Source organism: Sinohyriopsis cumingii, chromosome 9, assembly GCF_028554795.1.
Source record: "Sinohyriopsis cumingii isolate HCF-2022 chromosome 9, ASM2855479v2, whole genome shotgun sequence".
NCBI classification, from domain to species: Eukaryota; Metazoa; Mollusca; class Bivalvia; order Unionida; family Unionidae; genus Sinohyriopsis; species Sinohyriopsis cumingii.
In genome coordinates, this window is record NC_142969.1 from 72,657,721 (window position 1) to 72,674,562 (window position 16,842).

Below are 16,842 nucleotides of genomic sequence, written 5' to 3' on the forward strand. Positions count from 1 at the left end.
GGTCTGGGAAGTTGCTTTAGCCAAAACTTAGTAGTCAGATCTTGAAATACACTCGTGATGCGAGGATGAGACACTGGTATGAACAGAAATGAAAAGGCTGAGACACCAATATGAACAGAAATGAACAGGTTGAGATACCGGTATGAACAGAAATGAAAAGGCTGAGACACCGGTATGAACAGAAATGAAAAGGTTGAGACACCGATACGAACAAAAATGAAAAGGTTGAGACACCGATATGAACAGAAATGAATAGGTTGAGATACCAGTATGAACAGAAATGAAAAGGCTGAGACACTGGTGTGAACATAAATAAAACGGTTGAGACACCGGCATGAACTGCGACTCGTGGTTACTTAGATTTAGATTTATGTTTAGCTCCGGTCCAAACTTGTCAAACACGAAACAGTTTAATTCTTTGTCAATGTTTCTTCTTAACATACATGATGTGACAACGTGATAAAGCAGATCGGCACACCGCTGATTGCAATTTTTACCATGAGAAACATCAAGACCACTTTCTATTTTTCACAGGTTAATTACCTGGTTAATTTGTGATCATAAGTATTCATCTCATTGTAGTACGTAATGAGGGGGAGAATTGGTGATGGCAGGTGTCAACTTCATAGAGCAAATATAATACATGTTGTTTCACGCGCACCAAGCACTCTTCAATTTCAACTATAGTAATATTGACCAATGTTTCCGATGATATTTATGTGGAAAATAAATCGATTAATATTCTACCAAGATTATTTTATGAAGATCAAGAAAAAATGCAACGTCACACTTCAGATATAAATTCTAAATTTGCAAGAAGACCTGATTTTACAGATAGGATACTATTAAAGTCACGACTTGAGATTTATTTGCTAGGAGACGCCGCCGCTGGACTGAGATACCTGCTGAGAAGTGTTTACGCCCATCAATATCGTTTCTCATTTTTAGCAAACCTTGCATTGACTCGCACATATCTGAACGCATTTCTTGAGAAAATCCCCCATTATCTTTGGGGTGGGCGGATGTGGGGCTTTTCTAAGACAAAATCTTTGCAAAAATTCTGAGTTGCAAAATGGTCGCTTTTTATGTTCATTCCAAAGTTCATAATCACTGAGTATGGCCGGATCCAGTATTTTCTTATATAAAGTCGATGTTGATTTAGGGGTTTATGTCTGAGGTATCCAGCCCACATTTGTAAGACTAATATGATTTGCATTTCCATTGTTCATGCGTTGCCGGTACGGTTAATCGAACGGCGTGACGTATCGTAATATTCCTAACAGAGTCAATTTCTTGAATTATGTTCTCGCTTTAATACTACCCAAAGCAAAATAATTGATGACTTTGTAGAATTATTTTATAGTGTCGTTTTTAAGAATAGCCGGCTTAATTTCGAACATTTAGCTAATTTATCAAAATAATTAGATATGCATGTAAGGTCGTCTACAAGTACTCTAAACATCCAATTATGCACTCTGTTTCCTTAGTTTGCTTTTCACCAAAGATCTGTTGCAACTGGTCTATAAATACCAGATGCAGAAACGAGAACAGTCATCATCACCTACACTCTGACGTTTAAAACAGACCCTGAAATCACAGCATCTAAATTGGCATTTCTTAACCACCAAAGCACTTTGTAAACTGTGATATGTATCCAGTGATTGGTGTCCAGATTTTTTCCCAAGTTCCAATTTTATATAGTTTTAAAAATATATCAGTTTGCCAACTGTTAAAGACCTTTTGAGTATCGAAAAGGCAGCATATATAGGGCTACTACAGTCAGATTTCCAATTAATGATCTCCTGAAGATTAACAGAGACCGTGATGTAACGTAGGGTCTACTGGCAGCCATTCTGTTGTTGATTATGGAATAGGGTTTTATTAGTCACTAAGGACTTATTACTTTTTGCTGGCAATTTTCTAAAATAAATTTGTACTGCAATGACAGCAGAGATATTGGCTAATGCCTATATGGGTCAACTCTTCGTTTCTCAATCCCTGTGTGCATTACGAACATGACACCACCTGTATAGTATGTGTAAATGGGTCCGGTAAAACCGCGCCAACATCTACCTGGTATATGTAGAATGTACAATAAGACCGTGCCATCATCTGTCCGGTATATACAGAAAGTAAAGTAAGACCGTGCCATCATCTGTCCGGTATATACAGAAAGTAAAGTAAGACCGTGCCATCATCTGTCCGGTATATATGGAAGGTAAAGTAAGACCGTGCCATCATCTGTCCGGTATATACAGAAAGTAAAGTAGGACCGTGCCATCATCTGTCCGGTAGATACAGAAAGTAAAGTAAGACCGTGCCATCATGTGTCCGGTATATACAGAAAGTTAAGTAAGACCGTGCCATCATGTGTCCGGTATATTCGTTTCTCAATCCCTGTGTGCATTACGACCATGACACCACCTGTATAGTATGTGTAAATGGGTCCGGTAAAACCGCGCCACCATCTACCTGGTGTATGTAGAATGTACAATAAGACCGTGCCATCATCTGTCCGGTATATACAGAAAGTAAAGTAAGACCGTGCCATCATCTGTCCGGTATATATGGAAGGTAAAGTAAGACCGTGCCATCATCTGTCCGGTATATACAGAAAGTAAAGTAAGACCGTGCCATCATCTGTCCGGTAGATACAGAAAGTAAAGTAAGACCGTGCCATCATCTGTCTGATATATAGAGAAAGTAAAGTAAGACCGTGCCATCATCTGTCCGGTATATACAGAAAGTAAAGTAAGACCGTGCCATCATCTGTCCGGTATATATGGAAGGTAAAGTAAGACCGTGCCATCATCTGTACGGTATATACAGAAAGTAAAGTAAGACCGTACCATCATCTGTCCGGTATATAGAGAAAGCAAAGTAATACCGTGCCATCATCTGTCCGGTATATATAGAAAGTAAAGTAAGACCGTGCCATCATCTGTCTGATATATATGCATTTTTAAATATCGACAAAGAAGATTTTAGGATTGTTTTTATTTGGTTGATACATATGTGTGTAGTAGTGCTTTACGGCACATCTTCACTAAAGTGGCAATGTAAGGGCAACCAAAAGGTATGTTTAGTTGATGACCCCTATATATAACGTGTTTAGTTAATGACGACTACAGAGAACGTGTTTAGTTAATGACGACTATACCTAATGTGTTTAGTTAATGACGACTACAGAGAACGTGCTTAGTTAATAACGACAATAGATAACGTGTTTTTGTTAATGACGACTATAGATAATGTGTTTAGTTAATGACGAATATACATATTTTTAGTTAATGACGACTATAGATAATATGTTTAGTTAATGACGACTATAGAGAACGTGCTTAGTTAATAACGATAATAGATAACGTGTTTAGTTAATGACGACTATACATATGTTTAGTTAATGACGACTATAGATAATGTGTTTAGTTACTGACGACTATACCTAATGTGTTTAGTTAATAACGACTAGATATAATGTGTTTACTTAATGTTGACTATAGATAATGTGTTTAGTTAATGACGACTATACCTAATGTGTTGAGTTAATAACGACTAGACACAATGTGTTTAATTAATGTTGACTATAGATAATGTGTTTAGTTAATGACGACTATACCTAATGTGTTTAGTTAATAACGACTAGACACAATGTGTTTAATTAATGTCGACTATAGATAATGTGTTTAGTTAATGACAACTACAGAGAAAATGTTTAGTTAATGTCGGCTATAGATAATGTGTTAAGTTAATGACTACTATAGATAATGTGTTTAGTTAATGACGACTATAGAGAACGTGTTTAGTTAATAACGACAATAGATAACGCTTTTAGTTAATGACGGCTATAGATAATGTGTTAAGTTAATGACGACTATAGAGAACGTGTTTAGTTAATGTCGGCTATAGATAATGTGTTAAGTTAATGACTACTATAGATAATGTGTTTAGTTAATGACGACTATAGAGAACGTGTTTAGTTAATAACGACAATAGATAACGCTTTTAGTTAATGACGGCTATAGATAATGTGTTAAGTTAATGACGACTATAGAGAACGTGTTTAGTTAATGTCGGCTATAGATAATGTGTTAAGTTAATGATGACTATAGATAATGTGTTTAGTTAATGACAACTACAGAGAACATGTTTAGTTAATAACGACAATAGATAACGCTTTTAGTTAATGACGGCTATAGATAATGTGTTAAGTTAATGACGACTATAGAGAACGTGTTTAGTTAATGTCGGCTATAGATAATGTGTTAAGTTAATATCGGCTATAGATAATGTGTTAAGTTAATGACGACTATAGATAATGTGTTAAGTTAATGTCGGCTATAGATAATGTGTTAAGTTAATGACGACTATAGATAATGTGTTAAGTTAATGACGGCTATAGATAACGTGTTTAGTTAATGTTGACTTTAGATAATGTGGTCATTTTGAAGTTTGTTGATTTTGTACATGGTCACGATGGGGTGACTGACATTTGTCACAAGAAATTAGCAATACGTTGGTCTGCATTAGTAAAGTTTTGTATTCCGTTGTCGTATTGCTCAAGCTTAGAATTTAATAAAGTCTGTAATTTTATAATGGCGTAATTAAGATGTGTGTTTTAGATAGTGAGCTGTTTTAGTGAGGTGTTTTAGTGATGTGTTTTGTTTCTAAACGAGGTTAATTCAATTGTTCAAGCTATCTATAGTTTTTCTTCTGTTCATGGTGCACTTAGATCAAATCACGTTGCATTTTTGCAACATTGTTTTGCTGTTTCCACTCTTTTAGCAGTAGTGAACCATAAGGACAGATTCGAATCTGTTGTCATTGCGTGCCACCCGACCACCGAATATTTCGAATATGTTGTCATTGCGTGCCACCCGACCACCGACACCCGACCACCGAATATTTCGAATATGCTGTCATTACGTGCCACCCGACCACCGAATATTTCGAATATGTTGTCATTGCGTGCCACCCGACCACCGAATATTTCGAATATGTTGTCATTGCATGCCACCCGACCACCGAATATTTCGAATCTGTTGTACTTGCGTGCCACCCGACCACCGACACCCGACCACCAAATATTTCGAATATATTGTCATTACGTGCCACCCGACCACCGAATATTTCGAATATGTTGTCATCGCGTGCCACCCGACCACCGAATATTTCGAATATGTTGTCATTGCGTGCCACCCGACCACCGAATATGTCAAATATGTTGTCATTGCGTGCCATCCGACCACCGAATATTTCGAATATGTTGTCATTGCGTGCCATCCGACCACCGAATATTTCGAATCTGTTGTAATTGCGTGCCACCCGACCACCGACACCCGACCACCGAATATTTCGAATATGTTGTCATTACGTGCCTCCCGACCACCGAATATTTCGAATATGTTGTCATTACGTGCCTCCCGACCACCGAATATTTCGAATATGTTGTCATTGCGTGCCACCCGACCACCGAATATTTCGAATATGTTGTCATTGCGTGCCACCCGACCACCGAATATTTCGAATATGTTGTCATTGCGTGCCACCCAACCACCGAATATTTCGAATATGTTGTCACTGCGTGCCACCCGACCACCGAATATGTCAAATATGTTGTCATTGCGTGCCACCCGACCACCGAATATTTCGAATATGTTGTCATTGCGTGCCATCCGACCACCGAATATTTTGAATCTGTTGTAATTGAGTGCCACCCGACCACCGACACCCGACCACCGAATATTTCAAATATGTTGTCATTACGTGCCTCCCGACCACCGAATATTTCGAATATGTTGTCATTACGTGCCTCCCGACCACCGAATATTTCGAATATGTTGTCATTGCGTGCCACCCGACCACCGAATATTTCGAATATGTTGTCATTGCGTGCCACCCGACCACCGAATATTTCGAATATGTTGTCATTGCGTGCCACCCGACCACCGAATATTTCGAATATGTTGTCACTGCGTGCCACCCGACCACCGAATATGTCAAATATGTTGTCATTGCGTGCCACCCGACCACCGAATATTTCGAATATGTTGTCATTGCGTGCCACCCGACCACCGAATGTTTCGAATATGTTGTCATTGCGTGCCACCAGACCACCGAATATTTCATTTGCATCACATGATTTTTGTGCATGAATAAAACGTTGAAAATTTAAACAAGTCTTCATATATTTATATGAAGCACACACTTTCGTTAAATATTTAGCATACGATGCTGACAGTTTGGCACACTATGCAGAAACACCAAGCGGACAGATTGGTATGTCATGCATACCGTTTGGCACACCGTGCATATTGCACGCCATTCGGACAGTTTGACATACCATATGGAATGTTTGACACACGATGCGGACAGTTTGGTTCACCATCCTGACCTTGTGACACACATCATCCGCAGTTAGTCTTGAATACCATGCAGAGAGTTTGGCACACTTTGCAGAGAGTTTGGTACACCATGCGGACAATATGGCATATCACACAGACAGTGTGGCACACCGTGCGGACAATATGGCATATCACACAGACAGTTTGGCACACCGTGCGGACAATATGGCATATCACACAGACAGTGTGGCACACCGTGCGGACAATATGGCATATCACACAGACAGTTTGGCACACCGTGCGGACAATATGGCATATCACACAGGCAGTTTGGCACACCGTGCGGACAGTTTATCATACCATGCTAACAGTTTGATATACCACGTGTAGAAATTTGGTATATGTTGCGGACCGTTTGGCATACCATGCGGACGATCTGGCAAATGTTTTATTTTTTCTCATTTGCAATGACGTGACACTTACATAACGTTGTTATTCAAACTTGTTATACTTAAGTGTTTCTCCGCTTTTGTGTTTAGTGTTGCATCCATTGAATCTGTGCTCAATTGGCTTGACATATTGGGAAATTATTTAGTAATTGAGCGGTTAGAAACTATTTTCTATATTAGTCGATCTGTCTATAACTGTCCTTTTCAATGGACTGGATCCAGTGTGGATCACGATTGTCGGGGTTTGAGTCCGATACACATAAAGAAAAAAGGCAACGAAAAGCGGAACACTAATTGAAGGTGACTAGTTTTGAGCGTGTTTTGCACTGTTCGTTGAAAAGCAAACAACCGAATGAAGCCGACTCAAATTTCTTTCAAACATGATGAGTAATAACCACTCACCCACCCCCTATTCTTCTATGTGTGCTCTTGTTGTTTACAAGTAAAAGAAAACTGTTAAGACATATGGGTTTAATTTATACAGAAAATACATGCAAAGTACGAAACGGCTATGAATATGGCACTCATAGCCTGAACTATTTGTATGGATGTGATATATATATATATATATATATATATATATATATATATATATATATATATATATATATATATATATATATATATATATATATATATATATATTTGGTTGTGGCATTGCTCCCTTATATCATGCGGCTTGGCATCGTACACTTAGGAACTGAAATTGTTTGCAGGATGAACAATATGAACAGTGCAAATTAAACCGTTCTGAATTGTGAGAAATGTTTAATAAGCTATACGGTTAAGTCATATTAACAACAAAGTGCACTTTACAATGCATTAAATAGACCAGCCATGCCTTGTTTTATTGCAGAGTAAAGCCCTGGCTATTCTGCATTGCCCTCACTTGTTTAACTTCTGCATCCCATTCAGTGTAGTTTTTCCCGGGTATTATGATCAGAATAACCACGTACGATGCAATGGTTCCTAGGAAATAGATCCAAAACAACACCCTGTCTATAACAGCTGCTATTCGCTGCCATTCAGCTACTACCATTTTCCGATAATACATTTCTTGTTCTGAATTTGTATCTTCTTTCGACATTGCGTCCACAATTTTGGATATGGCCTTATTTTGGCTTCTATTATTGACTGAATGGTTTATATCTGTGGGGTGAATTCTGTTCTCAGGCACCTTTGAGTACTCATTTCTATCCCTTTTGCTATCTCTGTTTGATGTGCCATGTCGTACTGTGTCAGTTGGGTATAGCTGATCCGCACGAGGCACAGGCTCTGGGTCAAAGTCTTCTCTGCGCAGCCATACTACTTCCTGTTCTTCCTCTTCTTCAAGTTCAGTTTCTGCAATCAAAGACTCGACGGCGGGGCAGTCAGATTTGCTAATTCTCTTTCTTATAGATTCTTTCCTCTTGATGGAACTTTGTCGGGACATTTCAGACATAGCCAGAAGCTCCGCTGGCTTTGGACGAATTTTACCGTGAAATGCAACATTTTCCGCTGAAAACTGCTTTGGCTTTCTTTCATCGGACGTGTATTGGTCATTGTCCTGTTAATGAAAATTGATTGGACGATGAGTTCTTACACTAGTAACAAATGCTAGCTATGGTTGTAAAGGCATATCAAAGACAATGTTGTTTTATGTGAATACTGATGAGTACGAAAGAGTATGAATATGAGTACGAATGAGCATGAGTATGAGTACGGATGAGTATGAGTACGGATGAGTATGAGTATGAGTACATATGAGTATGAGTACGGATGAGTATGAGTATGAGTACATATGAGTATGAGTACGGATGAGTATGCGTATGAATACGGATGAGTATGAGTATGAGTTCGGATGAGTATGAGTATGAGTACGAATGAGTATCAGGAATCATACTCGCAATAAAATCAGAGCGGAATTCATCCACCACAATGACTTAAAGGGATATTCAGCCGATTCGTTATATGTGCTACCGACTGAGTCTAACTTATGGTGGACAGATCTGGTCTTACACTATATTTTATTCCCACTGACGTTCTCCAAAGTCAGGAAGATGTTTCGAAAAAATAGTACCATGTTTCTTTTTCAGTGTTCCTTACAAAACATCAAGAAACACGTACTTTATTAACTTTTCTACACAAATATATACCGGACTATATACATTTTAGCACATATTTTAGCACCTGGCCTTAGATAGCGTTCATTATCCGCAAACGCTCCTTCAGTTCTTTGCCTATAGTCAGAAATATGGTTTCAACGATTTTTTCCCCAGTAAAATAAACAAGAATTTGTATAGATATCCCCATCCATGATTATTCTCAAAATATATCTGATAAAACAAAATGCTGTATCATATTTCTCTCATCTACGTGGTACGTTTATATTTTATTGAAGCAAACAGTTTCTTTGCAACTGGCAAATGGGCTGGTGAGCTCCAAGCGCTTGGGAAAACGTTGTGATAACGTTTTCGTCACTAGGTCATATATATATATATATATATATATATATATATATATATATATATATATATATATATATATATATATATATATATATACTCTATGCAAATAATGGCATTAGAACCACAGCAACAACAACTACTCACCAGAGTAATAGACTGAACCAGACGTTCAAGGTCATGGCGAATTCCCAACGGTCGAGACATCCAATCAAGTACCAGCTTTCTAACCCAGGGCGGCGCTCGTCTTGCTTTCGTTCCGCGGTTATAGACATTTATCACCATAACGGCCATGATCACTGAAAGCGATGTCATTGTCATGACGACGCAAAGGTATATACCTAAAAAAGATAAATTACAATTTTGCAGAGAATGCAGTAAATAATTTGAACTACTTTACATTGACGTTCTGATGACTCTGTTTACATATTTTAATTTTTTTTACATGTAGCAGAGGGATATAAATGCAAGCAACTGAGGTAATATTTGCTAAATGTATGACATACAAAGCAATCTGGAAGAGAGATTAGTTTGTGCAAAGTTCAGTCGCGATATCTAGGAGTATAAGCAAATATGCACTGACACCACCAGCGTAATTTTTATTGAGCGTTATAACCCTTTAAAAGTACAGTCGACCATGGTTAGCTAAGGTAGCGTCTGAAAGCTCATTTAAAAATCAGTATAAAGGATTTGATAAGTTTGTAAGCATATATTTTCGTGTCTTTATATTAGAATGTATGTTCTCATTATAGCCACATGCAACTAACAACTACCTCATCCTCAGTCTTTTAGAAATTTCTCTTCTTGGATTTCATCTCAGTTTTAATTCGTAAAGCTTATCGCAACGTTCCCTTATACCTTTGGAACTATACTTTTAATATGCACTATGTAATCAGATTGTGTCACGGTTATATTAAGGACACACGGTACTAATCATATGGAAAAATGGGAATCAGCCTGGAAATGGGTGAACATAAAATAGCGTATATATGGGTTTGGCTGACCAGGATTGGTTAATTATGTAAGTTATGTTTAGAAATAAGAACTTTTTGAGAACTTATTCTAGTTGTAAGTCAAAAAAGAGAAATTGTTTTATTGACGGAATTTGAGTCCTTTAACAGTCTTGAGTTGCTAACACTCATTGCTAAAATTAACACCTGATTCTTTGGTGTGGAATTGGAAGTACTTCTCATGTTTTAAACACATGCAGGTCCAGAAAATGCCGCGGTTTATATCCTTTCCTTTACACAGAACCTGACACCCAGGTTACATCTATACTGAAAAATATTTCTTTGATCACGAGCACTCACAACTTTTAGCTTATTGAATTTTTAATAACATGGTATTTGCTTGGGGTTACTATGGGAACTGAATTAGTACCGTGAGTCCTATAGACAGCCACATCAATACAGTGAATCCACATATTCAAGTGCCATTAAATTTACTATAAATACAATCATATGGTTATATTTGTGGATAACAAGCAAAATTAATGCCTTTTGTAAACCACGGAGTGACCTTCAGTGGGATATTAAACACATATTCAGAAATATCAACTGTTGACATGAAGGGGGAGAGGAACATTGTGTAGATTTGACTATGTTAGGTGGATTGTTTTGCACTTTGGTTTATATCTAAGCAATACATGAATAAAATTAATACAATTTACCATGTATAGAGTAATTACAGTTAGCAATACAATATTTCCTAGTCGTGTTTTGAAACATAGTGCTTCAGATATGATCACTTAGGTTTCTTCCTCCATACCTAATGGCGATGACCTCTCATGACTTTGCATCCCACTAATTTCTTTCAGTGAATGTTTTGAAAGTTCATATTTTGCATTTTAATGGACTTACGTCTACCTTACTTTAGTTTTAAATTATATGTCTTCTGGGAGGAATGTTAGGTAATTTTTATCATTGAAATCTCTTTTTCTGTAATAAAACATGTACGTATAGATGGTCACCTTGACCTTTTACTCATTAATTACATATTATGACAAGGCTGGTAATATATTTCAGCATTAAATTGAAGAGAGATAAATGGTGATATTAATAAAGCTTATTCATATTAGAAAGCTTCATTATCATATTTTTTCTATTTTTTTTAAAAATAAAGCTCAAATATTTAAATGTTGCCTGAAATGCACAATTGCTCATTAGGTGAACAAGAACTTGCAGTATAATTTAATATTCACTAATATAATCTTCGACAAGCAGAACTATGCACATTGCTTACTTATTGTCATGTTTATCCCGACCCAGAGTAGCCCAGTTAAAACATGTATAATCAAAGTAATTCTGACAAGCCATTGTTTGATGTTAAACATTGCCGCTGGCTACCACTAATCCACTACGTAAGATTGCCGTGGTTAGAAGTGGAGAGCCGGACCTAGGAGTTGCGAAGCCACAGATAGCCAATTATCACCTAGGTGTGGAAATGTTTATCCAAGATCAAAAGAAGTTGCCTGAAGAAGTGGGAGTGTCTTAACTTCTTTCCCTGCAGACAGACAGACAGGTTGAACTGGCCGCTAAGACGATTGGACAGGATCACAGCGCCACCCAATCAGAATCGAGATAGGGGAGAAACCTTGATTTGGGTAGAATGATATCTCCACGTCTTCCGGCAAGAATTAGTTCGCTAAGAGAAATTATCCAGAGGAGAAGCGTAACTCCGAATAGCCATTCGTTATTGGCAGGAAAATCTTAGAACAGGAAATTCTAAGTACAGAGAGCTTCAAATAAGGTCAGTGAGCTATTTGTTAAGTCTTTGTGGAATGCGACTGCGGTTTTAATTGTAGGTCGTATGCATACTTTATTAGTACTAGAATCATAGTACGAAGAATTACTTTGTTTTCTTAATATGTTTGCATATTTTGAAGAAATGAGTTAATATTTGTAAAGAATTATATAGCTTGCTAGCCGTCGTAAGAGTTAATATTGTAATTCGCTATGTTGGTATTTTATAGTAGACTAACACATATGTTCATGTGATTATAGATTTTGTCATTGTTGAATATTTGTGTAATGTACAGACATGCGTCTGGTTGTTGTCGGATTGTAGTACGATGAGATTAAATATATATGTGTATATATTGTCTGACGCAGTGTATTGATGTCTGTATGACAATTCGCTGATACCGTGTTATTACGCCATTGTTTACCCTGCAAGAAGTGTGTGGGAATTTCGATGTGTACGCATGCGTGACAGAAACTGTGATGGTCTTATCTGATGATTAATTGATGATCTAGTGTGAGGTGAGATTCGATAAAACATATGTTAACGCCTTGTGGTTTTTCACAGGAAGCTTTGAGGGACAGACCAGTTACAGTTTGGTCCCGTAGTCTCAGATAGAGAGACGGAAGAAAGGAGAAGAAAGGAGAGAAGTCAGGAGAAGTTGAAATCTGGGAGCGAAATTGGAGGAGGAGATAGTAGAGAGGGAAACGAAATCGAAGGAGGTGTTAGAGGAACGGAAAGAAGGAAGGAATTAGCGGGAACGAAAGAGATGAGTAGTTGCAAGGACAGGGGGAAGATCGAACTCACACTGTAAATCACGGGATGAATTAGGCTGTCACTTGGTCGAGGGAAAGACGGGTGATTGAAAGTTATCGTGTTTTTTTTAAATTATCGAATTTATTAAATTGTTATTGATTGAATTTCATTTGCGTGTTCTCTATAATTTAACCGTCGGCATTGCTGACTGGGGGCTCAGAGCTGTAAATCTACCTCGTCACTAATTTAACTTTCTAACCTCACGAGCCAGGGTGGAACTTCCATCATAATTTAATTAAATTATATAAGAACCCCTCCCCAATGCGTGCAAACGTCACACTTATGTATTGAACTACTATTCCTAGGGATGTCAAGAAAATCAATGGTGGATATAGAACACACGGTACTAATGATATGGAAAAATGGGAACCAGCCTGGAAATGGGTAAACCTAAAATAGAGTATATATGGGTTTGGCTGACCAAGATTGGTTAATAATGTAAGTTATGTTGTAGGGAAAAGAATCTTTAGAGAGTTTATCCTAGTTATAATTTAAAAAAATGGAGACATTATTTTATTGATGGAATCTTAGTCTTTTAACATTCTTGAGTTCGAAACACTCATTACTAAAATTAGCACCAGACTCTTTGGTGCGGAATTGAAAGCACATGTTCCAAACACATGCAGTTCCAGAAAATGCCCCGGCTCATAATCCTTTCGTCTACATAGAAGCTGACATCCAGGTTTCAATTATACCGATAAATAAAGGTTTGATCATGCGCACTTGACAATTTTAAGTTATTTCATTTTTAATAGCATGGTGTTTGCATGAGTTTACTATTGGATCTGAATTAGTACCGTGAGTCATTAAGCCCGATACGTTACGTCCTTTGATCAACATAACCTCCCTTTAATAGCCTTCTCCCGAGTCTAACTTAAGTTGCCTCCCTTTAACTATCCATTGACGAGCCAAAGGTAAGTTGTAACTTGAATAGATTAGTATAATCTTTATACTTTAGCCATTTACGTCAATCGTACAAGAAGTTCTAGAAATGTATCTATTACACGCTGAACGGCGTAGATATTGGGGGAATGTGGAATGTGAGGCAAAGGAGTCTCGAGTAACCGGGATTTAGCCATCGAACTTACATGGTTATTCATGCAATTTCCCAAACTGTGGTGGGCGACCGATAAATCTAGCAATTGCCAACACTTGGGTGGGCGACCGATTAATTTTGCAATTGCCAAAACTGATATACAATGCATGACTCAAGAGGGCTACAGCGAAGTCGTTACAACTAGTACCTCATTACGCTGATATCAAGCATTCCATAGCTTGCTAGATTATAATAATATGCAACCATCTTTACAACTTTCGCAAAGCAGGAACGTAACGAGTTTAATATATTAGCCTCGTAACCCGGAAAGGTCAAGGGTGATTTTTATTGGAACATGTTCTTAAAGAGATCAGCTTTTAAACCCATAGGTGTAATTTCATGAGAACAAAATAGTTTGATTTATGTTGCTCAGAATATCTTCGAATTTAACGAAAACATCCCCTTTCCACAATATAAATAATTATAAACATAATATTTTGTTAATGTTGTAACATTTTAGTAGGTCTTCAAGATTTTAAAACAATATGTACCATGAAACGCAAGAGAATATCTACATACGTTTGGCTCTGACAAATTTTATAGCAAAACTCTATACCGAAATTGCACTTACTGAAATTGCATAAATATACTTTTTGATCTCATTGAAAATGCGATTTACATGCATATATGGTTTATGTTCATAAAAAGGTACCTTGTAGATCTACGTAATCTGTTAAGCTCAGAATGCAGTCGATCTGCATAATCTGTTAAGCTCAGACAGCAGTCGATCTGCGTAATCTGTTAAGCTCAGACGGCAGTCAATCTGCGTAATCTGTTAAGCTCAGACAGCAATCGATCTGCGTAATCTGTTAAGCTCAGAAGGCAGAGCGAATGGTTTGTATGCCAGTGGTCTCGAGCTTGAATCCATTGCAAAATATTGTTTTTAACTTTCACCACCTTACGAATCTAACAGAATCAAGATGCGTAGTTTTATTTATTTTTCAAGATAAATAAATAACTTTGTTGACAATTGCCTAATTATAGTTTTAAGAATATGTAGTGAAATATAGTTTTACTTTCGCTTTTGTTGTCAAATAATGGAACATAATAGCTTTATAATAAATTGACTTATGACGCCATGGTCAGCTAGCAATATCATAAATATGTGATACATGTGCCATCTGATGCCAGCATTCACTCAAACTGCTTTATTAAGGACGTATTCTCATCCAAACGTACATTGTACTTGAAGTTCACGAGGAATCGCAGAAATTCAGAACAGTATCGGTACAATATTTCACCACCTCCCCTCCTCCCCCGCGTCAACTTGAAGTGTGTGTGTGTGTGTGTGTGTGTGTGTGTGTGTGTGTGTGTGTGTGTGTGTGTACCTATCAACGGCACAGCTTCTGTTCACGAGGAATCGCAGAAATTCAGAACAGTATCGGTACAATATTTCACCACCTCCCCTCCTCCCCCGCGTCAACTTGAAGTGTGTGTGTGTGTGTGTGTGTGTGTGTGTGTGTGTACCTATCAACGGCACAGCTTCTGATGTGGCCGGAACTTCCTCTGCAATCAGTAGCATGAACATGGAGAATGCAAGAAACACGGACAGCCCCAGGGTTATCTTCTCACCGGATGTCGGCGGTAGCCAAAACGTCAATAACGTCAGTATAGATAGCATTATACACGGTACTATAATGTTAAATATGTAGTAAAACGTTTTTCGTCTTATATGTAATAAATACGTCAAATCTGGATGGGGGTCGGGGCAACATGAGTGCGTGCGTATGTTTTTATTCAATATTACTGATAGAAGATCCCATTCACTGTTGTTGACGTAATTTCCCAAATCAATCGGCCGGTCATGGTGCATGGTGACGTAATCCATCCACAGACCGCTGTAAATCCAGGAACCAAATCGAAGAATACATTTCTGATCATCGAAAGGGAAGTAGGTTATATCAACCTTGCACGAGCTCTTTAACTTTACTGGAACAGGCCAAAGAACTGTGCCATTGTAGTCAACGAGAACGTATGTACCCTGCATGAAGCCCGTAGACCCGTCGTCCGCACTGTGGAGACAAGTTGAACCAATAATAATAATAATAATAATAATAACAATAATGATGATAATAATAATAATAATAATAATAATAATAATACAAATAATAATAATAATAATGATAATAATAATGATAATAATAATAATAATAATAATAATAATACAAATAATAATAATAATAATAATAATAATAATAATAATACAAATAATAATAATGATAATAATAATAATAATAATAATAATAATAATAATAATAATACAAATAATAATAATAATAATAATGATAATAATAATAATAATAATAATAGTTCGATTTCTTCTACTTTTGTATCTTTCTGTTTCTGTTTTTTATTTATAGATTCCTTTATTTTGTTTGGTAAATAAATAAATCCAGAATATGTCATAAAAACAGATACCAGTCGATACATAGTGTCATATCTTACCAGCTGGCATTAGATACTTACGACTGATAACACAAGATATACGGAAGTTTATATTAAAAAAAGGGTATAAAGAAAGGAAGCAGTTTGTCACACGTTCAAATGAGATAATTAAAAGGACATCTGGTGATATAAGTTCGTGCAGGTTATTCTGTTGAAGACATCTCACTAAGTTATGATTTGGTACTCTTACTCTAGTAAGATATTGGATCTATGTTGATCAGTCGACACTTCCGCGGAAGTCTTCCAGGCAAAACACGTGTTCCAGCGCGTTTTCATGGTATTCCTCCATGGTATCAAAATCTCAAGATATCATGTATTTGAAAGAAAATTCGGGCATGGCAGTATGAACCTCACAACCCCAAGAATCAAAACAATCCTCACAGTTGCCGACTTGTATTCGAGATAGCGTAGGTTAGGTAAAAGTATACGCACGTACAAACTAAATGGTTTCTTTCAAATGCATTGGATTATAATGGTGGAACGAGGTTATAATCACGTGCACAAATACG

The 16,842-nt window shown here is 37.2% G+C and overlaps 1 protein-coding gene across 2 annotated transcripts in view; it reads right to left on the reverse strand.

Moving 5' to 3' along the window:
• Positions 1–7,541: 7,541 nt before the first annotated feature.
• Positions 7,542–16,842, reverse strand: part of LOC149792017 (neuronal acetylcholine receptor subunit alpha-10-like) — a 51,978-nt gene continuing 42,677 nt past the window's right edge. For both annotated transcript variants that reach the window (XM_089970512.1, XM_089970511.1), the window contains 3 exons: positions 15,356–15,900; positions 9,385–9,578; positions 7,542–8,339 (listed from right to left, as the gene is read on the reverse strand). In XM_089970512.1, coding sequence (XP_089826638.1) covers positions 7,641–8,339; positions 9,385–9,578; positions 15,356–15,900 — 1,438 coding nt within the window. In that variant the 3' untranslated portion in view covers positions 7,542–7,640. The remainder of the gene's footprint in view (positions 8,340–9,384; positions 9,579–15,355; positions 15,901–16,842) is intronic.